This window comes from Kwoniella botswanensis, chromosome 1, assembly GCF_036426115.1.
Source record: "Kwoniella botswanensis chromosome 1, complete sequence".
Classification (NCBI taxonomy): domain Eukaryota; kingdom Fungi; phylum Basidiomycota; class Tremellomycetes; order Tremellales; family Cryptococcaceae; genus Kwoniella; species Kwoniella botswanensis.
The window spans coordinates 6,133,193-6,158,023 of NC_088599.1; the positions used below are offsets into that span (position 1 = coordinate 6,133,193).

Sequence of the window (24,831 nt, forward strand, 5' to 3'; positions counted from 1 at the left end):
GTGGAGTGTCAAGTAGAAGGAACGTGCGTGTTGAAGCAGTAGGTTGAAACGTGACAGATATCTCGAGGATAAACAGAGCGTCGCTCCTTGATGATCGTAAAGGGTCTAATGGAGATAAAATGAAAGGACCTCTTTGTCTTGTTTATATATATCTAGTCGAGGTATGGTATTCAGAACCGGATCAGTCGGGTGATCAAATTATCTTTTGGGGTAGATAAGGCTGGCTTGTGCTTGACTCAAGTAGGAAGATGCGTTATAATCGGATCACGAGGGGTTGATGCTTGTATGCAGATCGTCTAGTCACGAGTGATAGAGAAGATGGAAAGTCTATATTGTCTATGTTTCAGAAGAAAAAGAAGAAAATCTGTCGGACGGGAAAGAAAGAATATGTAAAGCAAACAATGATCAACTGAATGAATTGAACGAAATGACCTTTGTAAAGGTTGTAGGCAGATTTTACCGGAATCTCGAGAGTGTGGAGTGGGAGAATTTCAGGGTGGAATTTGCGGTTGGAGATATCGGTTACGTACCACTTGCCACTTCTACTTGTACTTGGAACTTTAATCTTCGCGTTGTTTTGGTAACTGTATCTACTGTACTGTCAACAACACCTTGATATGGTATGATGGCGTAAGATCAATAAAAAAGATCTACAGGAAATCCACCCCATGTGCGACATGTAACCTACAACCCCGCAATGCACGGATCTCCCATTTTAGCTTACTTAGCTTGCCACGATCGCGGAGGCGGTGTGATTTGATGTGTTGGTTTGATGGGACCTTTACAGAATCTCGACTCGACTCTACTGATGAGCTGAGCTTTGTCGATCATCTATCTCACTTCATTCCATTTCTTCCCCAAACCAAATGGTGTCTTGGGAATATCGGATCGATGCAACGGACTAGGAGGATGTTGTGTACAGCAAGTATCGATGCATGCATAGGTTACAATGTACACAAATGTACCATAATCCTTGTACGGATATAACAATAAACATGTCGATACAGTGTGTATCCCCAATTACAGTCTAGAAGAGTGATATCTAAACTCGTGTTTCTGCTTCTACTCGTTAGAGGAGTGGCGACTGATAAACATGTATATACTAACAAGATGAAGACAACGATACGATGCATACTACTTCCTTGTCTGACTATCTTACTATTAATTACTAACCTACCATAGCTGACATGTCATCAACGACTTCCTCACGAACATTCATATTCACGCCACCACCCGATGGCGCACCGGTAGGATGGGTACCGTCCAACGCAGATGATACGTCTACAAGAGGGGGAGGAGGGGGTTTAAGTAAGACCGTATTGGCTATAGTATTGACTATAAGTGGGGTGGTGGGATTTTGGTTGATAGCTATGATCTACTGGATTTATTCGATGTGAGTGGGTGCTTCTAGAAATGTAATCGTTAAACAGTCTTGAATACCAATACATGATACAGACCAATCTTACTGATGATACGTCTTTTCTGTCAATTATCAAAAGACGTAACTTGAATAAAACCAAAGTACTCGCTCAACATTCTACCGAAGGTCGTCGACAAACTTGGATAGATTCTACCAATATCCCTTCACCTCCTATCTCACCTATGACACATACTTTTGGAATTGGTATTGGTCGAATGATGAATGACACAAAGTCGGCACAATCAACTAGTAGTAGCAGTAATGGAGACAATAGTGATCATAGACAATATATTACTTCGACTGTTGTAGGGTCGGAATACACCACTAAGAGCTCAGAGGGGGTAAAGAAGGGGATATTGAAGACCGAGAATAGAGAGAAAGAGAAAGAGGAACGTAGGTGTTGATCTCCATTTGACACCTGCTTCTTCATCAATATGATTTGACTCGATTCGATCATGAACGAATGATTGATTGATCGATTCGTTTCTCTCGTCTTTCGGGCAGGTAACAACTCAACAACAAATGTGAAGATCGCCAATTACGACCATGATGATAGTTCGCAGGTTTGATATGTCTTATAGCGTTTCTTAGGGAGTGTTAGATATGTATTTACGAATGATTGTAAATATACTTGTATATATGCTGGACGAATAACGAATGATATGATAATCATGTATAACAGGTATCGTTCGGGACGTATGAAAGAACGGCAATTTACATACACTTCATATTGAACAAGTACACGTACAACATTGAACATGATACCTAATTACTTTCCAATTCACGCGACATTGGTCAAGGCAGGTGGTGGCATTGATAATCTCTCTTTTTCCTTCTTAGTCAGTTCATCCACTTTGGCTTTTCCCTTTGGATCGGACTTGGCGGTCGATGCAGTAGTAGCAGGAGTGGTGGTTGTAGATGATTTCTTCTTTTTCTTAAGTAACATCGCTTTTGAAGATAACATCAATCAGTACTAAGTTTACATGATTATAACCATACAGTAACAATATAGTTAAACTCACCCTTCGAAACTGCATTTCTAACACTTTCGTTGATCTCCCTACTCTCCTCTAAAAACTTGTTATCTTCGAATTTGTATTTCTTGGCTGCCAACTCTTCCAAATTCACATCATCTACTTTCCTCTTCGAGCCAGACGCCTCCCCATCTTCCGGACTGTCAGGTTGTGATATACCTAATTTACGTTCCAATGCTTCAAGTTTTGATTTTTCTTCTGCTTGAAGTTTAGCTCGAAGGGCTGGTGCAGATTCGAGTAATTCTGCTTGTCTACATACACGGGGTATATATCAGTACATCATCGTGCACGAGTAGAAGGATTATAGATATGAATCGTTTGACTCACCTCTGGGCTTCTTTGATCGTACCTAATCTCCTTCCACTCAAGTCCCTACAGGAATCCATATTCGTTGCTTTACCAGTAGACATCCTTCCTCCCGCTGCTCTCAACTGACTTCCGAACCCTCCTTTTCCACCCAGCAGCCTCGCACAGACATGTATATTGATTGGGTGATCTGCGTTCTCATTGTGCTGCAGTGATAAGATAGATGTAGAGGGAGATAAGATGGAAGAGGTTGTTCGTAGATATACATCGTCATTGTCGTCGAAGGGGGATGGGATAGGTAAGTCGGATATGGTTGATTGAGGGGAGATGTGGAGGGCCTGAAGAGGAAGGGGAGAAGGGAGATGAAGATGAATTGTTTGGAGCATCTTGTTGGGTGTTTTGCTGTTCAGTGATTTCAATTCGTTGTTTTGGTAAGTGATGAGACTTGTATCGAGTGTATCTCTGTACTTTTGATCAACGTGAAAACCAGAGAACGAATGAATTCAACGTTGAATAATCATAGGTAGGTGGGTGGCAACGACAACATGCAAGCTGGTCCACACGGGAATAACGGTGATGTTGTGAATGTGGCACCGGACACCATCGTCGTGGCACGTTCAGGGATATTTCGATATCTGGTAAGGTAAGGACGATGACCGGTGGTCTGTTGAATCCATCTTTTTACAGGATAAGCGTTATATTTACCTGAATTCTTCTGTATACTTGGTTATACCTGTCAGAACATCCAGCTAGATACGACAGATCCTCAGTGATCTGTCTTCTTCCTCGGCCTGAATATTACCATCCCAAGGCCTTCCTTTATCTAGTCAATACTGTCCATCCTCAACCTCACCGGTCCTTACCCACAATGGAAGTTAACAAAGAAGAAGCTCTGCGATGTCTATCCATCTCCTCTCGACACCGAGCCAACTCGAATCTCCCCTCCGCATTGAAATTCGCTAGGAAGTCAGTAGCCTTGTATTCGACGACAGAGGGAGAGGCAATGGTCATAGCTATAGAAAGGGAGATAGAATCAGGTGGATCAGGTTCTGGTTCTGGTACTTCTACGCCGGCACCCGCACCGACACCTAATGGTACTTCCACACCAACTAGCAATGGCGATGCAGGAGGGAGTAAAGGGAAAGCTACGGGTGTAGAAGAACATATCACTTCGGCTCATACGAGACCTGGACATAGTGGTACTACAAGCACGAATAAGGAAAGTACAGGAAGCAAAAAAAGTTATACGGCGAAACAGTTAGAAGTGGTGAAAAGGGTCAAAAGTTGTAAACATCATGAGTATTATGAGATATTATCTGGTGAGTTTCTCATCACTTAGAGATTGGCTTTACACAGGGATTTACTGATTTGGCGTTCTTTTTTCGGTTTTGAGTAGTTGAGAAAAGTTGTACAGAGAATGATGTCAAGAAAGCTTATAAGAAGGTGTGTAAAGATATCAGTTGGACTGTGTATGACGTTCAAACTGACTTGTATATGTGTGTGATGATAGCTCGCTCTGGCTTTACATCCAGATAAGAAGTACGTTTACGCAATTAGCTGTGTGCTTCAAAAAGAGTATCGCCCAGTTAGCTGATATATCTGAAATAGCAATGCACCAGGAGCCGACGAAGCGTTCAAGAGTGAGTACATCAAACTATCTGCCTCAACAGCACCCGTCTAGCATACGCATGACTGATATTGAGCATTTGATCCATAGTGGTATCCAAAGCATTCCAAGTATTATCCGATCCCGACCTCAAAGCGGCATTCGATTCAAACCCCTCCTACGACCCTACACAGCGTAATCCTGGAATGTCCGCTTCGTCAGGTATGCGTGGTTTCGGAGGTGGAGGGGGTGGACCAGGAATGTATCAGACGGAAATCAATCCTGAAGATCTGTTTAATATGTTCTTTGGAGGTGGTGGAGGTGGTTTTGGTGGATCACCTTTCGGACAGGCTAATGGTGAGTATTTAACGGTCCGTACCGATCAAAGTCACAATATGGACTCGTGAAATGAGCAAATTGGCAGTATGATCTGGATCGGGTTTAGCTGATTTTCGGTCGTCCGTAGTATTCACATTTGGTGGACCTGGTGGATTCCAAGCTCATTACGGTGGTCGACCACGACGTCCCCAACCTCGTGGTCCAGCCACAGCAGGAGGCGCAAACGAGTCATCACCATTGGTAGCTTTATTACCCATCATCATCTTATTTGCTTTTGCCCTTCTTTCGATCATCCCATCGATCTTCACCGGTAGCTCTCAACCAGATCCTGCATATGGGTTCGAGCCGTCGACAAGGTTGAATGTTAATAGGGAAACGTCTAATTGGAAAGTCCCCTATTATGTGAATGGGCAAGAATGGGAGAAATCAGAGATTTACAGTTCTATACCGGATAGCAGGAAAGGTAAAACCAATGAAGGGTTGTATAGCTCGAAGCTGAGAGGGTTCGAGAGAGGGGTAGAGAATGTTTATGCTAGGAGATTACAGAATGAGGTGAGTCATGGTTGTTGATGTCTTCATCTTGTCGAAGCTGGAGAAGAAAGAGGGTGATACAAGTGATGTCGAGTATTGTGGGTTAGAAGAATGATGGCTGATGAGTCTGTTTTGCACAGTGCCAATACTTCCTAGATCGCAAACAACAGCGTATCAACGAGAACTCGGGATTCTTCGGTATAGGAGCTAATACGGACAAGTTGAAAGAGATCAGGTCACAGAAGAGCCCCGCTTGTGAACAGTTGAGGAAATGGGGTTTGGTCAGTCAAGGGGCATGGTAAACTCGGTCTGATTCAAACACCAGAGGTATCTTTACCTTTCTTATAGATTGTTCAGTAGATTCATAGTATACAGGACCTTGTCAACTTTGTAATTACTTAGCATTGAGCATATATATATTCCCATTTGTCAATCCATATGGTACGAGTATGCATCAGATTGTCGTTGGAATCAGGCTGACATCCATTCCCATATGAGCCACGTGAGTCCACCCCCCCTGCCTCCACCTAAGAACGTTGATATCAGGCACACAAGAATGAAAATGTTCAATCCCAAGACGATGGATGAAAATGTTTTTCAGCTTTGGGCTGAAATACTACTATCTGTTTCACTATCGTCAAGTCTCCCTCCAATCAACAAAAGAAGGAGAGACAAGCTCAAGATGGTAGCATCCTTCGACCCTCTCTCACCATCCTTCGCATCTTCCTCAGGAAGTGGTGTCGTCGACAAATCAACATTCAAGACTTTGACTAGAGAACGTCAATTCCGACATCCACCTACCACCTCATCCGACGTCCCCGCTTTGGACGAATTGGTCCAACCTCATATCCAGTCGTTCAATGCGTTGATTGAAGATGAGGGAAACAAAGGGTTATTACAATTGGGTGTAGAGGATATAGGGGAAAAAGTCGTTTTTGATGGGAAGGAATGGGATAATGATCCGACTGGTTTTGGAAGTAAGATAACTTGTGAGTTTGACTTCTCCTCTCTCTCTCCTGGTATATATATAGATATGTATATATACATGCGTGCAAATCTTCTTGAAGAGTATCTTTCATTGTGTTGTTATGAGATCAACAATGTATATAGTACGGATGATTAGCTGACATTCACGTATGTTCATAGACCGTATTGACAGAGTAGCACTTTCGAAACCCCTCGTACCGGAGAAAGATAAGTTGGCTATTGAACGACGTATTTTCCCTGCCGAGGTGAGTAAGAGTATATCTTGATTGTATATCGATTCATATTCAGCTAATCATTGATATTTTACAGGCTCGAGAACGTCTTACCACTTATCGATCGCGATTGACCGTCAATATACGATGGACTGTCACGGGACCTGATGGGGTTTCGAGAGAACATGAGGAGATCAAGGAATGTGGTTTGTTACCTGTTATGACGAGAGTGAGTCATATTCCTTCCGTCACATTTATATCGTGGTGCGCAGCATTTGTCAAGCTGTAAGAGCTATGTTGATGGTGATATCCAAATATTGACTTTATAGTCAATCCGGTGTAATCTCCAAAACCTTTCAGCAGAAGAGCTCATCTCTCACGGCGAAGAATCAACTTCTTTCGGAGGATATTTCATCGTTAACGGAAATGAGAAGATCATACGATATTTGATTTTACCCAGACGACATCATCCCCTGAACCTATATCGACCATCATTCGCCAAACGAGGAGTATCCTATACACCTTATGGATGTCAGATCAGATGTGTCAGACCAGATCAATCGGCATGTACCAATACGATCCACTATCTCTCTAATGGAGGTGCTACACTTAGATTCGCATGGAGGAAAGTCGAATATATGATTCCACTCATGTTGATCCTTAAAGCTCTTGTCAACGCATCCGATAAGGAGATTTTCGAAGGTCTCATCCAAGGTGAATACGACAACACCTTTTTGACCGATCGAGTAGAGTTATTGTTGAGAGGTCAGAAAACTTGGAACCTGCAAACTGGAGAACAATGTTTGGATTATTTGGGAGAGAAGTTTAGAGTCGTCCTGAGTTGTCCGGAAGATTGGAATAACATACAAGTTGGAAGTTTCCTGTTGTCAAAGGTTGTTTTAGTACATTTACCTAATCCAAGAGATAAATTCAGAATGTTAATGTGAGTAATCGAATCACACTCCTTCTCCTTTCTCATGTGGGGCTTTCACTGATGATCCCACGTACAGCTTCATGCTTCGAAAACTTTATTCCCTCGTATCCGGTGCTACTTGCGCCGATAACCCTGATTCACCTCAACACCACGAAGTTCTCCTCCCCGGTTTCTTATACGGTATGATCATCAAGGAACGATTCGACGATTGTTTGAATGCTGTGAAATTGCAGATCCAACAGGATCTAAGACAGGGCAAAGCGAGAAGTTTCTCCGATCGTGAGTTGTCTTTCCACCTCACTATCTATCCACATACTGATGTCGTACGTCGTTTGAAGCCAAATACTTTACATCCGTTCTTGCCAAGACCAATTGGGATATTGGAGCAAAATTATCCTACTTCTTAGCCACCGGGAATCTCGTCTCTCCTACTGGTTTAGATCTCCAACAAACTTCAGGTTATACCATTGTCGCTGAGAAGTTGAACTTCTACCGATACTTGTCACATTTCAGATGTATCCATCGAGGAGCTTTCTTTGCGGAACTCAAGACGACAGATGTCCGAAAGTTGAGACCGGAATCATGGGGTGAGTGGATCAGCTGGCAAAGCACCATCAAACCAACTATAGAAGCTGATATCATGCTTTTATCTGAACAGGCTTTTTATGCCCCGTACATACTCCTGATGGTTCTCCTTGTGGTCTCTTGAATCATTTATCTCACACTTGTAAGATCGTTGTTGGCCAACTCGATACATCCAACATTCCAGCATTACTCTCAGCACACGGTATGACCCAGATATTCGCTTCTTCCATTGACGGTCGACGAATGGTCTGTATCCAGTTGGACGGCCGAGTTATCGGATATGCCTCACCTCAAAAATCCAAACAGCTCGCCAACTTGTTGAGAAAATTGAAAACCGAAGGTAATCCAAAGGTACCGATCGATATTGAAATTGGTTATGTACCAGTAACGAAGGGAGGACAATATCCCGGATTATACTTGTTCTCATCTCGAAGTAGAATGATGAGACCTGTAACGTACCTTGAAAATGGTAAATTAGATCATCTAGGTACTTTCGAACAAGTATACATGGATGTAGCTATTACAAAGCAAGAGATTGAAAACGGTGTAACGACTCATTTGGAACTCGACCCGACGAGTATGTTATCGGTTATAGCGAATTTGACTCCTTTTTCGGATTTCAATCAGAGTCCTAGAAATATGTACCAAGTGGGTTCAGCTATCGATCATGTTATGGATGAGATGAAAGCTGATATCTCGTTCTGTTGATTTAGTGTCAGATGGGTAAACAATCTATGGGTACACCTTCGACTGCGTTGAACAAGCGAACTGATAACAAGATGGTAAGTTGTCAACCGTATATGGAAGGTGTTTAGATGATCGTCGCTGATCCACATGTATCGCTCTAGTACCGACTTCAATCCGGTCAAACACCTGTCGTCCGACCAGCTTTGCACAACCACTATGGATTCGACAATTTCCCCAACGGTACCAACGCTATCGTTGCTGTCATCTCGTATACCGGTTACGATATGGAAGATGCGATGATCTTGAACAAATCAGCCCATGAAAGAGGATTCGGATATGGTACAGTATACAAATCTGATATATTCGATCTGAAAGATTCCGTCGGTGCCAATCGAAATTCATCAAAACCTAGATTACATTTCGGTCTCGGAAGGGATATCAAAGATGAACATACATGTTTAGAATTCCTATCTCGTGATGGTTTACCAAGGATCGGAACTCGAATCAAATCTGGTGATCCCCTGGCTGGATACATAGATGATACGACTGGCAAAACGAAATTCCACAAATATAAAGGAGACGAAGTGGCATTCGTAGATGAAGTGAGGTTATTAGGATCAGATTCGGGTGATTCAGAATTACAAAAGATTCATATTAAGCTTAGAATACCTCGATCACCAGTAATTGGAGATAAGTTTTCATCAAGACATGGACAGAAAGGTGTATGTTCACAGAAATTCCCGACGATCGATATGCCTTTCAGCGAATCGGGCATGCAACCTGATGTGATCATCAACCCTCATGCTTTCCCTTCGAGAATGACTATTGGAATGTTCGTGGAGTCTCTGGCTGGTAAAGCGGGGGCTTTGCATGGTATCTGTCAGGATGCTACACCTTTCAAGTGAGTCATCATCCATAATTTTTCATGATCGAAATGTTTCATCTGCTAACCATGTTTTGTTCGCGTTGTATTTGTAGATTCTCGGATTCCGATCGACCTGTAGATTACTTTGGTGAACAACTCAAAGCTGCCGGATACAATTACTACGGTAACGAACCTATGTATTCTGGTATAACGGGTGAAGAATTCCATGCGGATATCTATCTCGGTTTGGTCTATTACCAGAGATTGAGACATATGGTCAACGATAAATTCCAAGTTAGAACGACTGGACCCGTTGATCCTTTGACTAGACAACCTGTCAAGGTGAGTTGAATGGTCAAGATCAGACCAAACCACTCAGCTCGTGTGGTATGGTATGGTATGTTATGGAAATTGCATGATACTGACGCGTTTTTTTCTTGTGTCCTGTAGGGTCGAAAACGAGCGGGTGGTATCCGATTCGGAGAAATGGAGAGAGATGCGTTAATAGCACATGGAACATCATTCTTGTTGCAAGATCGATTGATGAATTGTTCGGATTACTCTACTGCTTGGATCTGTCGATCATGTGGATCACTCACTTCGTTAGGATTCGAAGATACCGCTTCGAATGAAGGGATGAAAGAGTATTGTAGGATCTGCGATTCTCATTTACACCAACAGGATCAACAGGATCAAACGAAGAAAGAGTCCACGGGAACTGCTGTGGGGGTAAGGATGAAAGACGGTGTGAGGAAAGGAAAGATGGATGTTGTGGCTGTTCCATATGTGTTCAGATATGTAGGTTTCTCTTTTTCTGATTTACCTATACGCCCTTATCCAGAGTAGTAGAAGCTGATGACTTCATGTTTGATATTACAGCTATGCGCCGAAATGGCTTGTATGGGTATCAGATTGAATGTGACGGTGACATAGTTACTGTTAAAGAAGGTGGACAAGGTGGTTTTCTTATCTTGGCGATTTCAGTCATATGCGTTCTCACACATATACCTCATTATGCATATTATACCTGCTTTGACATGCCTCTTGCATGGCTATGAATCACCTTATGGAAGCATAAGGCATGTGTCTAAAGATCAAAGATTGAAAGAATAGTTGATACTTTGACTTTGAGCTGAAACGATGCCTCTCCACGTGGTTTGGTGTTTGTTGTTTCAAGTTGAGATGAACTGTTGAACTGCTTCACTTGTTGGTTCTGTTCATCACCATTGCGCTTACTTCACGCGATCACAGTACCACTTGAAGATCAATCGCTAGCCTTGGTCAACAAGATAGCTCCTCTCATACAAGAGGTGCATAGGTGCATATTCGGAAGGACCCCTCAACAGACGATTCACCACTTTCCTCAACACCCAACATGGACTTTAACGCTTTGGGGAGCATATCTGGGAAATCCAGTATGAGGAGGAAGGTGAGTCCAGCTTCGCCCCTTGAGCTTGCTTACATCATTATCTTCGCTGGAAATCATTTGCTTACGGATGACTGATCATCATTGGTATTTAGCAGTCTAACGTATGTGTCACATCTCATAAAATCAGACCAAATCAGACATCCCGAGCTGGCTGATGCTAACTGGATCAATAGTCTTTACTACAAGCATTCGGCAAATCATCTTCCTCGTCCTCATATTCTCGTCAATCTGCAATCCCTTTACCATCTTCTTCAACCTATACTGGTGGAAGGGGAGGAGGAGGATCATTACCTGGTTCAGCCCAATCTACACCGTTAACTTCAACTACAAGTGCATTCAATCACGACGAGATATATTCACCTTCATTTTCACCTGAATATCAAAACCATCCCCATTCTCATGCGGATACTATCTCTCTAGCTTCTCGTACCACCGCATCACATACTCATGGACCAGGACCAGGATCTTATGGTCTAGGTGGAGGATATCCCCATGGACATGGACATGGGGCAGGAGGAAGAAGTACAAGTGCGAATTACAGTATAAAAGAGAAGAATACCAACAATGAAAAAGGCGAAAGAAATATAAAGAGACCTGAAGATGTTTTTAGACTTGTAAGAGAACGGATTATCGGGTGGAGTTATTTGGGAGAATGGTATCAAGGGTGAGTAGGATGTCTTATTCCAGTCCAGTGAATGTGTAAGGAAGGGGAGTGCAGGATCCGGCGATGCTCATCGATTTGAGAGAGGAAGGAGAATACGAGAATCTTTATATGTCATTTATGATAATGGTTGATTCAAATCGAGGAATATCATCATGACAAGAGGGACATCTCTTCCATTTCACGCGAATATGAGCGATCCAAGCTAATTGTGTTGATTACAAAGTGACACCCACTGGCTGAACACCGTCCGAATTCCCCGAACAACGTTAGAAAGCTCCATCGGACCTAAACAGCTGGAAAGTCGCGCTCGCAATTTCCACATCCTAGGTATATCGCTGAGCTCCTTATTCGATATACCATCAAGTAACGAGTTCCTCAAAGCTTTGTTAAAGTTGTTGGACGAGTGGGAAACGTTTAGTGATTCCGGAGGAGGGAAAGGTGTAGTGAGTGATTCTCTCACTTCTTACTACTCCTTTGATATTGGTGGACATCAAGTATTCTTAGATGGACGATGCTGATTTTTAGATCTTACGTTTCAGAAAAACCTTTTTCGAGGTCAGAGAAATAATCGGAAGGTCACTGCTGGCGGTACGGTCATGTCTGATTTCGCGAGTGGGATGGACAGTGCGGAGACGTATTTGCTAAATGTCAACATGGTACGTGTTCCCTGGTCACTCAAATACATCGCCATATCCATGGTTCCATTTCATCCTGTTCTTGGTATCTGGATCCTTCGTCTCAACAATTAACACTACCTCCCTTGATAGCCATTCATACCGGATTTCTACCAAACCCACTCAACACTCTGTTCGATCATCCGAGACATATACAAGAAACTCCTAGGCATGTTCTTACCCTCTCCCCCATCTGACAACTTCATCCCTCCACCATTTACAAATTCTTCATTGTTACATCCATCTACTATAATACAATCTGCACCATTGGAGATACCCTTCGGTATGGGTAACTTGGGACCTACTCCCAAGTCTCCTGCAGCCAGTATAATCACGGCCACATTTGCGAATCAACAACCTCAAGTTACCAGTCCGACTTCTGAGGGAGGGCACGGACACGGTACGAGTTATTTCGGTGGGACCGCTCAACCTCATACACAGCAGTTCACTTCCCCTGCACTTCAAGGTGATGCATTGCAGTTGTTCATTGCTGGAGAATTACCTAGTGATCGGACGTTAGTGGGAGATGGTCAGAAATTAACACCTCAGATTGTAGATATGTTCTCAAAGGTCGATACCAAGTTCAAGGTGAGTCAAGCATGAGACTAAATATCACATATCCATGTGCTGACACCGAGAGGTCTGGTTGTTGTTGTAGAAACAATTCTCTTTACTTCTTCGAGAAGGCGATACACTCGCACGTAAAGTCTTGGATGACGAATTGCAGATTATCCTTCAGAGTTTCAATCCAGGTTCGAAATCTTTGAAATTCGATTTGAACGCTACTGTCATTGGTTCAGGAAACGGTTGGATCAACAGTGCTTCGAACTCTTCCAATAATAATAGTGGATATATGCAGGGTACGGTCAGTGGGTATGGTGGATATAATGGTTTACAGGGGTTGATGGAAGAAGATAGGAAAGAAAGGGATTTTGGAACGATATGATACATTCCTACCACATTTGATACTATTATCATTTTCAAGTGATTCCTTACCGTTCTGTCATTTTCCATTGCGCCATCGCGAGGAAAAGGATGCGAAGAGAGATTATAGAGGTTGCGTTACTTCTTGTATAAATCTGTTGTAGAATAAATAGACTTATGAATGACATGATTAATGAGACGGTCAATGACAGGCATGATCGTTGCTGAGCAGTGACAGATAGTAACCTTAAAATCATATATATCAGGCAGGCAACATCGGTTGTGGTCTATAGTTTATGTAAAACTCATGCATGCTATAATAATAGTTAAAGACCCTTAAAAGCAATCTACAAAAACCGAAGAACATTCTAATCCGAACATACGTCGATGATATTCAGAGGAAAAGAAGAGTGATCAGGTAGTCGAGTAACAAGAATTGTCTATAGTGTCTATATTTTGAGGGAGATAGTATTCTACGTGAGTGAATTTTGGATTTATGTTTTTAGTCGACAAGTTCGAGTGGTCTGTAAACTGCGTCCCACATTCGTGACTATTTGAAATAACAATACGAATAATTTGATGATCAGCTGACATTCCCATTCTCATTCATTCGAGAGAGACACTCACCCTGATGTATTCTTCAAGGGGTAATGGACCTTTTCCATTGACGACCTTGATGGTATTTTCATCTTTTGCATTACCATCCTGTACCGCCTGCCTTACGACTGCGGCGGCAACATCAACTGAGACATTTCGAACGTCGGCCAAATCAGGTAGGAGGGAAGCTTCGGGGTTAGACAATGCTGGAGAGAGGGAAGCGAGCGAGTTGACTCCTGCCATTAACATCGAGTTGGAGATGGTGTTGGATCGAGCGAGGATCGCTCCGAGTCCTAAAGCAGGGTAGATCAAAGCGTTGTTGGTTTGAGCAACAGTATCTATGAATTCAAGTTTGAATTAGCATACGACTTTAACAGACTCAATGTATATGGTGTGTGAAGTGATTCAACTCACATTGTTTACCATTGCCTAATTCAACAGGTGGGAATGGGGAACCAGTAGCTACCAAAGCTCGGTTCTCGGTCCAGTGGAGGGCATCTGCTGGATCAACTTCACAGAGGGCGGTAGGGTTGGACATGGGGAACTGTGAGAATTCGAAAATTAGCTGATTGCCTCACGGCCATCGAATTGAGGAAGACTCACGATAATAGGCCTCTCGACGTGTTTACCCTAGAAGCGGTATGAATTAGATTTATATCTTTACTATGAAATTTCAACTTATGAAACTCACCATCTCCCTGATGAGTTCTTCTGAGAAGGCTCGCGAGTGGGTTGAAGTACCAATCAATACAGTAGGTTTAACATTCTTGACGACTATTGTCAATACGGAAACCTCAATTAGCATAAAAGTAGCGAGGATGGATCAGCTTTCATCCCAACTCACCATCCATCAACCAAGTACCATCATTGTCCTCGCTCTTAGCCCAGTGTTCAGTCTCCTCATCAGGTCTAGCATAAGGTAATTGAGCATGTCTCAAATTGTTCCCCATACTCTCCACCAACAATCCGTTCCTATCCACACACCAGAACCTCCTGCATGCTTCTTCCTCCGTGAGACCTTCCAGGATCATGAGTCCATCTTTGATCTGTTCGGCGATACCCATACCTGCTGATCCGGCTCCGTAAATCACGATTCGCTGGTCTTTCAGACTTGCACCGGACACTTTGATGGCGCTGTATGAAGACGAGGGACAAGTGAAGGTAGGACATTATAGGAGGGACGTAGTGACGTATCAGAATTGGCATATAATGGGATAGATGACCAAGAAAGAGGAAACATCATATTCATCAGTACAATCCTGTTTTGTTTTAGTTTAGAAGGTTACAACCACTCACGCAATTAACGCAGCAAGCGCAACAGCACCAGTACCTTGAATATCATCATTAAACATTGGGATGTGCTTGTACTTCTCCATCAACCTGTAGGCATTGGCCATACCGAAATCTTCAAAGTGGATGATAGCATTGGGGAATAACTCTCTACAATTCTTGATGAACCTGTCAACGAATTGATCATAGTTTTTGCCCCTGATTCTCGTACGTTTCCAACCCATGTAAAGTGAATCGGAGAATAAAGCGTGATTGTCTGTACCGCAATCTAGTACGACGGGGAGAATTCGATTGGGATTTATACCTGCTCCTAAGGTGTATAGGGCGGCTTTGGAAGTTGAGATGGTTATACCTCCAACACCTTGGTCTAAGGTACCACATACATAGTCAGTCACAGTGACGAGTATAGAAGGATAAGATAGAGACGAAGTCCGAACCCACCTCCAATACCCAAAATAGCCTCCGCATCTGTAACAACCACCAAATCGATAGCATCATGAGGATTGTTTGAATCGTACGCTACGTCTGCGGTCCTGTTGACGTCTAGCAAATGACCTTCGAGTTGAGCTCGCATACCATCTTGGTTAGGGAAGGACTATTGGTCGAAGACATATCAGGTCTGTCGGTGCTGGACACTGCCAGAATAAACAGCTAAACGTACGATGTAGCATCCAACAGGACGTCTGAAAAGGTTGGAGTAGTTGGCGACAGCTTCAGCGGCGCCTGTCATCATATTATATCAGCTTTTGGCCTAGACATCTTGATCATCACAGTTAGAAAGATATTGCTCACCAGGAGTATAGAGAACACCAAGCAATTCTTTCAAGTGATCTTGCATGATTTTGTAGAACAGAACTTGATTCTGATCTCGAAGCGATGCGAGGAAAGCATGTTTGAGGATTACAGAGGGTTGCTAATTTGGAAAACAAGTCAATGTCAGCATCTGCTTCGTTCATCTGTACACGATATATAATGTGTGTGCAGTGCTCACCTTGAGAAGCTGGTTGTAAGCTCTCAGAGCTTGTTTTTCAAGAGAATGCACATCATAAGGCAAGAATCCTTCCAAGCCGAAAATCTGTCTTTCTTCTCTTGAGAATCCCGCACCCTACATTGGCAATATATTTCAGTTCCGTTATTTCTTGTTCTTGCTGGTCTACTATATAGATGTAGTTGACATACCTTGTTGAGCTATTTCGGCATTGGAAGAAGATCTATCCAGTCAATATCATCGATCAAGGTCAGAATAATTGTACACGACTCACACGAGGGGTGTTGAGCAAAGCAGAACCTCGAAGGTTGGTCCTATAGTGAGATAAGACATCAATTAGCCCTCAATTTATCTGAAGATCGTGTGATGTGATCTAGCCTAACTTACCTGATAGGCACCTGGTTCTTGTTCGCAGCTATTATAGTCCTGTCAGCCAGACCTCGGGTTTGAGGTCGACTTGAAGCGGCGACTACTTTTGTTCGAGCGATTTTGGATGAGCTGGACATGGCATTAGCAATTCTTCCTATCATCCTGTCCTATCAGTCGAGATATGAAGAAATTGGGGAGAAGATTTAGGCGAAGTGGAGGTATTTCTGTAGATCTGAAACGCGATCAACTCACCTTCCTCTGATCATCTTGAATGTGTCTTTGATCTTGAGCAGATATTCCTTGAGTAAATGATTATCCATCAACGACCAGACCGAAATATTTGATGGATTGAACACTCGGGGGAGATCGCGTCCTTTTGGGGATGTTGGTCTAGCTTAATGTTATTCGCTGTATTTTTTTTCGTTTTCGTTTTCGTTTGCTGGAGGATGATGTTTTTTCGAATATCTGATTATGTTCTTAACGTCACTGACCAAAATTCGAAAATCACTGGCGATGGAACCCTGAATCCAGATCAACTTGCCGCATCGGGGCGCAGTAGAAAGGCACCGCTCATATCCGATGCGAACACCCAGCGGCCGAAGAGACAGGTTATCAGCTGCATGCATCGTGTAAGAATCATTGTTGATTTCGATGCTAGGTCTGTACACTGTAGGCCGAGGAATGGGTACTCGAGTGACGAGATGCAGGTACTTGCGGACGATCCTCCGTTCTTGATGAAGGAGTATCTCGGATTCTGCCCCTATGTTCTTCATGTTCCCGGGGATATTCCGGGTGTTCATCTTGAAAGCTTCCTTGGACTTGGCCTTCTTGAATGCTACGTCAGAGCACCTCTTCGATAAGGGAACCGTGTTCGAGGATTCTCAGCAAGTGTATCAATCGGAAGAGCATATAACAATAGCTGAAGAACATCAGTTTGCTTGTTCGAAATTCTATGCTTGAATACTAAGCCCCTCTATGAAGCCTAAATCGTTCTCAGGCCAATACAATCAGCATGATGAACAACTCTGAAGCCATCGACGGCCCTCAGACCCAGACCGATTGCCGGCCCCAAGATATCTCTTTGAATCCAGAATCCATCGTCCGCGATTCATATACCCAGCAAGGAAATAGAGAGCAGGGATCACACGCAAGAAGTGGACCCTTCAGAGTCCCAGAAGGTTTTCTGGTGGATTATGCCGACCTCTTTCTGGAAATGCAGACTTCACATTCGAGACCTGGCAATGATGACTTCGGGTGTCGGATCTGCTCAGATTATGAGCGATCGCTCAAAGATTTGATCACGCGGTACAGGATCGATCCCACACATAGGGAAACGGTCGAGTCCAACCTTGGGCAATTCGGCAAGCTGTTTTGTAAACATCCTTGGACTAATGGAAGTACGACCAGCAGAACGAGGCAATGAGTGGTCGGACATCTGTATTTTCGCGTATAATGTATCTGGTAGAGTGGAGATATACTGCACTGCAATCCAATTTGCCACTCGTGGGCATGCATCATCCGATGAAAGCTGGCGTGACATGATCGCCATTTCTGAGTTTCATCTTTGAGTTGTGAACTGAAAGCTGTCGTTTGCTCATTTCATCCTTTGTTGCAGAGGATTGTTGACAGCATGGCTCGCCAAGAGATTACGCGCCGTGCCCTTGGAGCTGCAAGTTGTCTTTCGACTAGATCTCAGGAGGTCTAAGAAGATCCATTGCGTCATGAAACTCCCTTTGTAGGACAGAGGATGGAAATCGCCAAAAAGGTGAAACGAGTGAGAGGTGATGGTCTTTTGTCTTTGCTTCAAGGCCAAGATTCGTGACTTGCCTAGTGCAATGCTGGTCAGCACGGCTTCAGGTGTATATAAAAAGCTTGTACAGAACACGACATTTCGCCACTTTTCGATGCTTCAGCACCACGATACTGATCGATTTTGCCCCATAGGAATCAATACCATGTCCTCCAAATCTGATGACAACGCGAAATCCAGTATGAGCTCAGAACAAACTTCCAAACCCGCCACGCAAGAGTCGGCCTCGACCGCCACTTCTACTACCGCGGGGTCCAGCTCAAACGAATCTTCTCGATGCCAACCAGCTCCCAAATCTAGTAGTTCGGGATGCGATCATCAATCCAGACTTGATGATGCTTATGGAGAGCAATGGGCGGATGAGGTTGGGGCGGGTGAGCCAACGCTAGTCGTTCCTTTGGTATATATGCACCATTAAGAGAGACTACGTCAAGGTTGTGGCACGAGATGATAGTATCTTTGATAATGCCGGTTGAGAGAGATGATGCGAGAAGTCTGATCAAGTATATGCGTGTACATGCATCTTGATAGTAAGATAATTGCTACGGTTCTTCAGTACACAGCGTTCTGTCAAACGATATTGTATTTGCGTTGGGTGTTTCCGCCTTGTGCAGGACAAACTGTACATGGCTCAGGACGCAATGAGGATATACTATATTTCGCGTGACATGCAGGGTATACACAAATTCTACTCAACAACAGCCACATCATCTCTAACCCGTTCTTCCTGTTCTTCATCCTCCCAATCATCCTCATCATCATGGTCTTCTGCTTCCTCGTCCACCTCGACCTCATTGTCTTTCTTCTTATCAGTCTTCTTCTGCTTTCGCTTCTTCTTCTTCTCATCTTCTTTACTTGGATCATAATTCTCCACTCGTTCTTCTACGACATACTCAGCGTCAATCATGGTCTGTCGCATTTTGCCCCAATATGAAGTGAAATATTCTCGGATAGCTAGAGCGGCGAATAAGCGAAGTAATAGGGGGATGATGGCTTGGACTGTTGCAATGGACGGACAAGATCAGCATTAATACTTATCATATCGATCAATTGGGATTTTGGGAACGATGAAAATAGGACATGAGGTTAACCTGTGAAACATAACTCACGTATAGCTTGATAAACCTCATCACCATAATTACCCTTAGTCACTCCTGCCACAATGAGGGTAACGACAAAGGGAGTTAAGATGATTACGAGCAAACTTCCAATGACAGGTAAGAAGATCTTATGGGTAGTTGACAGATCGCCAGGGAAGGGGTTTCGGAATTGCTATTCAGATACCAAAGTCTATCAGATATCTGTCGCATGTCTGGCGGAGATACACAAAGTAGCTGAGTGTATCACTTACATCCTTCAGTTTGTCCAATAACGATCCCCTTGGGGGTTTCATCCGATTCACATTACTCATTAAACCAACACCCAAGGAGCAAACGACAGTACCAAGTGCCCTATAATCACAACAGGCAATAAGCTTGACGTGATTCACACTGCAGCAATACACTGAACTGACCAAGTATCCCAGAAATGAACTACTATCCTACCTCCCGCAGAGCCTTTCCTCGTCCAAGAGAAGGTACTCCCATAGATATCACCCAGCAACCCAACAGCGAAGGGTATGACACCATAGATGGTCAGCAATCCATATGCCCCGGCTAGATATCGGATCAATGTCCGTTTGATCCTGGTAGATCGAGCTGATCTTCGGAGTCTACCTGCTTTGGATAATGTTACGATATGTCTTCGGGCGAATAGACCGAGAGAGAGGGATAGGTAGATGATATAGGCGCCAAACAACTGCCCAATCGCAATAGGACCATGAATCAGCATACACTTATTTGTTAAAAAAAGTGAAGGAATCGTCACTTACCCAATTGTACCCGTCATGCACCAATTTACCTTTCCCATTACCAACCAAAGTACTTGCCAATCTACCTACGACGATTGGACCGAACGCACCCACAGCCAACACAGTAGCAGCCATAAGTAACGTGGTACCGATGAAGGTGTGTACTCTAGTCCTCCAATATTTAGGTAGATGAATCACCTCGTAATCCCTATGAGGATCTCTAGCGGCTTCTCTAGCTCTTCTGTCTTGTTTCAGCAATCTCATCTTATCTTCGGGAGTGTTCGGCACACCCTCTTCATTGAGCGCTATGAACACTCCTCCTTCTGCCTTTCTCTGGGCGGGAGGGAGGAGTATCACTTGATCAGAGGCCGGTACACGCGCTTTTGTGGATTCATTCTTGTATTTTCCAAACATGACTTGATAAAGTGTATCCAAGATTGGCCAAACTTTTTCGAACTTGTTGGGTCCTGTGTCTAGCTTGGTATGGTCGGTCGTGGTGGATCGTCTGGCCATAAGAGTATTCAATCGGAATAAGTTGATGGTCGATTTCCACCATAGCGTCATGATCTTACGGAATCGATGTCGAGGTCGGATGTACGTCACAGTGGGCGGCACGACGAGGTGGAGGAAGAGTAAGTCAAATGGTATGGACGTGAGAGGGCCACTAGAAGGTGATGTGAGCGAGACTCCCAGCTAGGGTATGATATCATCACAACTTACAATGTGGGATCTAGCCTCAAGGGCAAGAACTTAATGTAAGGCATAGAGGCCAGACTCCAACAGGAGCCACCAAATAGAGTGAAAACGATGACGGAGTACATGATAGCGGAAGTGCCGAGCTAATACAGGAAGAAAGCGGATCAGCTGTAGCGCAGTACAAACTTTTCCGCTCGTCAACTGCAGAGCCGAGGCTGAATGCGTACCTTTCTGAGTTGAGAGAAGGCACTTTTCTCCACTATATCCTTCACAGGTGAATAATTTGGGTCTGCAGGGTCACGAATGAAGAACAATGTTCCTGGTCTGCAGAGCTTCCGAATATGAGACAGCAGAGTGGCAAATTGGTACATGAACCTGCGATGCGATGTCAGCTCACTTGCGCGGACTTTCTGTACCGAGCTGATGACCACATGAGACTTACATTGTCCCCACAAGCCAATCCAAGAACATAACACCGAAAGGTCCAGCCCTCAACTTCTCTAGCCTACCTAGCAAGGTAGCTCCAGGCCAGAGTGGTACAGTGCATCCGTCAATCATTAGACCGATACCCAAGGGGAATGCACCGAGTTCAAGGATCATGAAGAAGGCGAGCTACATGATCACACAGTTCAGTCGAAATATCCATCGGTTGAATTCCGATTCACTCACCTTCAGAAACATCGCATGATCTTTGACGATCTTCTTCAACTCTTTACTGATTGTACCTCCATTCTCTCCGGGAAGAGCAATCAGACCTACAATCGCAGCCGCCACTCCATACCCACTGGAAACGGTGATCAACCTATGTGAAACGGAATGCGAGATTGATATTCTACGTTTGGCTGCGACGTAAGCCGTGTAGAAGTCGTAGGCATACTGGCCAACCCATGCCAGACCATCACCTAATAAACCAATATGTCTGCCTTGTTCCTCATCGTTCGCCGCTGATGAAGACGTTGTAGTGGATGTATTGAGGGAAATGATTGAGGTTAATTTCGATAGAACATCCCTTCTTGCTCCTCCATCACTCAACCCTAGTTTTCGCGCTAGAATAGTTTCAGCCGCCCTGATGGAAGTGATCATCGGCAAGGCAACTACCTCTTTCACTATCTCGAAAATAATATCAACAATTGGATCGGTAACTTTCCGAATGAGATATAAGGTTCGGCCAGCGGTGGATAGTACAGTGCGGATAATATCAGTGGACATGAACATTTTTCCGATGAGAAGAGGTAGACCGATAAATATTGATATGGCGGCGGACATGATAATGACACCGAACAGAACCTGAGTTGAGACTTGTCAGTTGATTCTTCTTGCGCAAATGGCACGTCAGCTTACATTCTGGAATAAACCATGTAGAGGTCCAATCAATCCCACCACTACATGTCAAGCTGTTAGTGCAAGTCTCAATAGATACTGAACATAAATAAGCTTACCTTCCAGAATACCATTCCAATCATCTCCATCCCACGGCTCTTCTTCCATCTCATCCATGAACTCAACTTGTACAGGTCTGATTTCTAATGGCGGTACACCTCCGTCGCCATCGGCAGCTTCTTCTTCATTATCTTCTATTTCTCTAATTTCGGCCTCTCCATCAGGTTCATCCTCCCAGTCTCCCTCTTCGTCCCCATCGGGTGGTTGAGCGATTTCAGGAGGAGGCTGTATGATAGGAATATCCCTAGCAGGACTAGTAGGTCGAGGTAAATCATGAACGAGATTCCCATCTTGGTCAAATCGTATCGTATCTCCTGCTCTGAAAACGTTATTCGAGCCTGATGATGAGGCCGAACGTGTAGGTGAAGGCGGTAAGAAAAGGGATATGTTACCTTCCTCCACTTTCCCACTTCCACTTGGTCCAGCTACATTCTCTTCCCCAGCATCCTCCTTCTTCAGCATCTCTGGCGCTCTATACCTGACTTCTTCTCTTTCCTTCGATTTCTTCAACGAGTCGTTCCTATCTTCCATCGGCACGCTTGCCACTTCAACGCCTGTACCGATCCTGTCTAATCTTGGTCTACTGGGTCCAGCATCGCCTTCACCCTCAAACATTTCCGAGGATGTTGACCATGTTGGCGAGTTTTGAATATCGATTGCAGCTTGTTGGCTGGTTTCTCCGGCGATACCTAGTAATTCATCTTGCAATCCAGAAATCTCCTCCAGTCTTTGCAATTCTTCCCTTCCTCTATGATTCTTTCTATACTCTTCTAATGCAGATGCTATAGCATCCGGTTGAGTGGGTATAGGTCTATATCCGTAAGGAGGTTCTTCATCCTGACCATGTTCCGATCTTTCATTTCGCACTTTCTCAGCTTCCCTACGTAAATCCATCAATATGCTATTATCTTCGCCTAAGTTGTCTTCATCCTGCTGTTCTCTACCGGCAGCTTCTAAGACTCTTTGAGCCAATCTCATACCCGCTTCTTCCCTCTGTTCCCTCTCCTCCCTTTCTTCCTGCTCCCGATCGAGTCTGTGTAATCGTCTTTCTCTGTCCTCCCTGGCCTTCCCGAGTATAGCGGCCATGACATCCGTAGTTCTCCTGGCCATCCCATTGAATATCATCCATTCATCTGGGTTGATCTCTCCTTCTTCTACGATCTGAGGTCTGGCACCTTCTTGCCAGTTATGCTGGGTTATCCATTCTCTTAGAAGGATCAAGCCGATGAGCACCGCTGCGAGGGATATTGAAAGGATCTGACCACGAAGCACAAAGCTTATAGCACTATAAAATGGCATGAGCGGAGGTGCGACCGAGTGTGAACCAGGGGAAGCATGACATACCTGCTCTCATCTCCTTTCATCCACCTTTCTACCGCTGTTCTCAGCATACCAAATAAGGTATCTACTGGTCCCCCTGAAGTGCTATTGCTCGTACTATTGGCGAGAGAGGTGTTATTGTCTATTGTGATATGCATCGTGCGATGTTCTGTAGTGTTCGAGGTGACGAAATCAGTCACATTCTGTATTAATCCGGACGACTCTGCATCTTCGCTAGTGTCAGGTCCAGTATATCCTCTGCAAGAAAAAACGATCAGCAGATTTATCCAGCTGCCCGAAACGATGACTCACATATGATCTGCGATCCACAATAATGACCTGAGACTGAACATATTCAGACTAGGCAATACGATTAGCCATGTGACTACCACTAGTATACACCTTGCTACCCATAGTTGTTGACGATATAGCCATAAGAGTGTTTGTCGAATATATACAGTGGGTGGTATCCGTTCGGGTAGCTGATCGGGGTATACTGCAGCACATTAGATGCGTCAGTTCTGATTTACGTTGCTGATTAGCTATATACACTCACTCTTCGTGAACGTATATTTATGTCCACAAATCTCACAATGTTTCTTCCCCGTCTGAGCTAACCATTGCTTCAAACTGCATCATACATAGCATGACCATCAGCACCTTTGTGCAATTTGATGTGAGAAGGAGAGTTGCAGCTGACTCACCAATCTGGATGTACAAATCTGACACTTCCCGAACATTTACATGGGTAGATCAATGGATCCGCCTCGTCCCCTTCCACACGACATACTCGACACACGTCTGTTATGGCAGTCAGCTCGGTTGCCACTTCAATGAGGGAGACTGGAGATCAAACAGCTCACCTCCTTCATCCTCGTGATGCTGAGGTATCGCTGACATGAAGTCTGCCATGTTTGGTATGATGTTGATGGTGGATTGAGGTAAGAAAGACAAAGAAGGAATGAGAAATCACTTGTACCTACACCAACACCTCGGCTTTGCTTGGATCGGAGTCTGGATGTGGAGGTCGCCGGTGGGAGTTATCTATGTGGGGGGAGTGTATAGTTGTCTGGGGGAATGTCACGTGATGATATCCGCATCCGGTCTCGGCAAAGGGTGAGTAAGTACCCTGCTGTGAACCTGATCCGGTAATCGATGACAGCGTATCGTATGGTGGCAACGATGAGGGTTGTCTAGCATCCTTGCGGCCTATACATATCTCTTCCGCATCGATCTCTCCTTGCATCTTTCTTCCATCATTCAGTCCAGTAATTG

The 24,831-nt window shown here is 44.1% G+C and overlaps 8 protein-coding genes across 8 annotated transcripts; 5 read left to right on the plus strand and 3 right to left on the minus strand.

Annotated features, from left to right (window-relative positions):
- Positions 1-1,187: 1,187 nt before the first annotated feature.
- On the plus strand, positions 1,188-1,824 carry L199_002307 (uncharacterized protein; the record flags this gene model as incomplete). Its single annotated transcript, XM_064888052.1, has 2 exons — positions 1,188-1,393; positions 1,500-1,824. 2 exons carry the CDS (start codon positions 1,188-1,190, stop codon positions 1,822-1,824), a joined length of 531 nt encoding a protein of 176 aa, XP_064744124.1.
- Positions 1,825-2,201: 377 nt separating this feature from the next.
- Positions 2,202-3,146, minus strand: L199_002308 (uncharacterized protein; the record flags this gene model as incomplete). Its single annotated transcript, XM_064888053.1, has 3 exons — positions 2,202-2,368; positions 2,443-2,705; positions 2,782-3,146. The coding sequence occupies 3 exons, from the start codon at positions 3,144-3,146 to the stop codon at positions 2,202-2,204; spliced, it is 795 nt and encodes a 264-aa protein (XP_064744125.1).
- A 482-nt stretch (positions 3,147-3,628) lies between these two features.
- L199_002309 (uncharacterized protein) lies at positions 3,629-5,538 on the plus strand (the record flags this gene model as incomplete). The annotated part of the gene is made up of 7 exons (XM_064888054.1): positions 3,629-4,079; positions 4,157-4,203; positions 4,271-4,299; positions 4,369-4,400; positions 4,478-4,723; positions 4,833-5,257; positions 5,377-5,538. The coding sequence occupies 7 exons, from the start codon at positions 3,629-3,631 to the stop codon at positions 5,536-5,538; spliced, it is 1,392 nt and encodes a 463-aa protein (XP_064744126.1).
- Positions 5,539-5,918: 380 nt separating this feature from the next.
- On the plus strand, positions 5,919-10,439 carry L199_002310 (uncharacterized protein; the record flags this gene model as incomplete). Its single annotated transcript, XM_064888055.1, has 12 exons — positions 5,919-6,225; positions 6,383-6,468; positions 6,533-6,664; positions 6,765-7,378; positions 7,446-7,648; positions 7,708-7,956; positions 8,028-8,602; positions 8,668-8,736; positions 8,803-9,542; positions 9,620-9,848; positions 9,957-10,304; positions 10,386-10,439. 12 exons carry the CDS (start codon positions 5,919-5,921, stop codon positions 10,437-10,439), a joined length of 3,606 nt encoding a protein of 1,201 aa, XP_064744127.1.
- A 442-nt stretch (positions 10,440-10,881) lies between these two features.
- On the plus strand, positions 10,882-13,219 carry L199_002311 (uncharacterized protein; the record flags this gene model as incomplete). Its single annotated transcript, XM_064888056.1, has 6 exons — positions 10,882-10,935; positions 11,109-11,599; positions 11,823-12,042; positions 12,139-12,255; positions 12,367-12,861; positions 12,932-13,219. 6 exons carry the CDS (start codon positions 10,882-10,884, stop codon positions 13,217-13,219), a joined length of 1,665 nt encoding a protein of 554 aa, XP_064744128.1.
- Positions 13,220-13,699: 480 nt separating this feature from the next.
- On the minus strand, positions 13,700-16,578 carry L199_002312 (uncharacterized protein; the record flags this gene model as incomplete). Its single annotated transcript, XM_064888057.1, has 13 exons — positions 13,700-13,747; positions 13,825-14,132; positions 14,209-14,338; positions 14,398-14,424; positions 14,486-14,568; positions 14,639-14,928; positions 15,091-15,451; positions 15,526-15,679; positions 15,746-15,807; positions 15,877-15,997; positions 16,076-16,189; positions 16,347-16,386; positions 16,460-16,578. 13 exons carry the CDS (start codon positions 16,576-16,578, stop codon positions 13,700-13,702), a joined length of 1,857 nt encoding a protein of 618 aa, XP_064744129.1.
- A 1,818-nt stretch (positions 16,579-18,396) lies between these two features.
- On the plus strand, positions 18,397-18,669 carry L199_002313 (uncharacterized protein; the record flags this gene model as incomplete). Its single annotated transcript, XM_064888058.1, has 1 exon — positions 18,397-18,669. One exon carries the CDS (start codon positions 18,397-18,399, stop codon positions 18,667-18,669), a length of 273 nt encoding a protein of 90 aa, XP_064744130.1.
- A 270-nt stretch (positions 18,670-18,939) lies between these two features.
- On the minus strand, positions 18,940-24,468 carry L199_002314 (uncharacterized protein; the record flags this gene model as incomplete). Its single annotated transcript, XM_064888059.1, has 16 exons — positions 18,940-19,250; positions 19,361-19,523; positions 19,603-19,702; positions 19,765-20,048; positions 20,122-20,764; positions 20,821-20,939; positions 21,024-21,171; positions 21,239-21,408; positions 21,466-22,083; positions 22,138-22,178; positions 22,236-23,521; positions 23,581-23,814; positions 23,869-24,052; positions 24,113-24,186; positions 24,261-24,357; positions 24,420-24,468. The coding sequence occupies 16 exons, from the start codon at positions 24,466-24,468 to the stop codon at positions 18,940-18,942; spliced, it is 4,521 nt and encodes a 1,506-aa protein (XP_064744131.1).
- Positions 24,469-24,831: the final 363 nt, after the last annotated feature.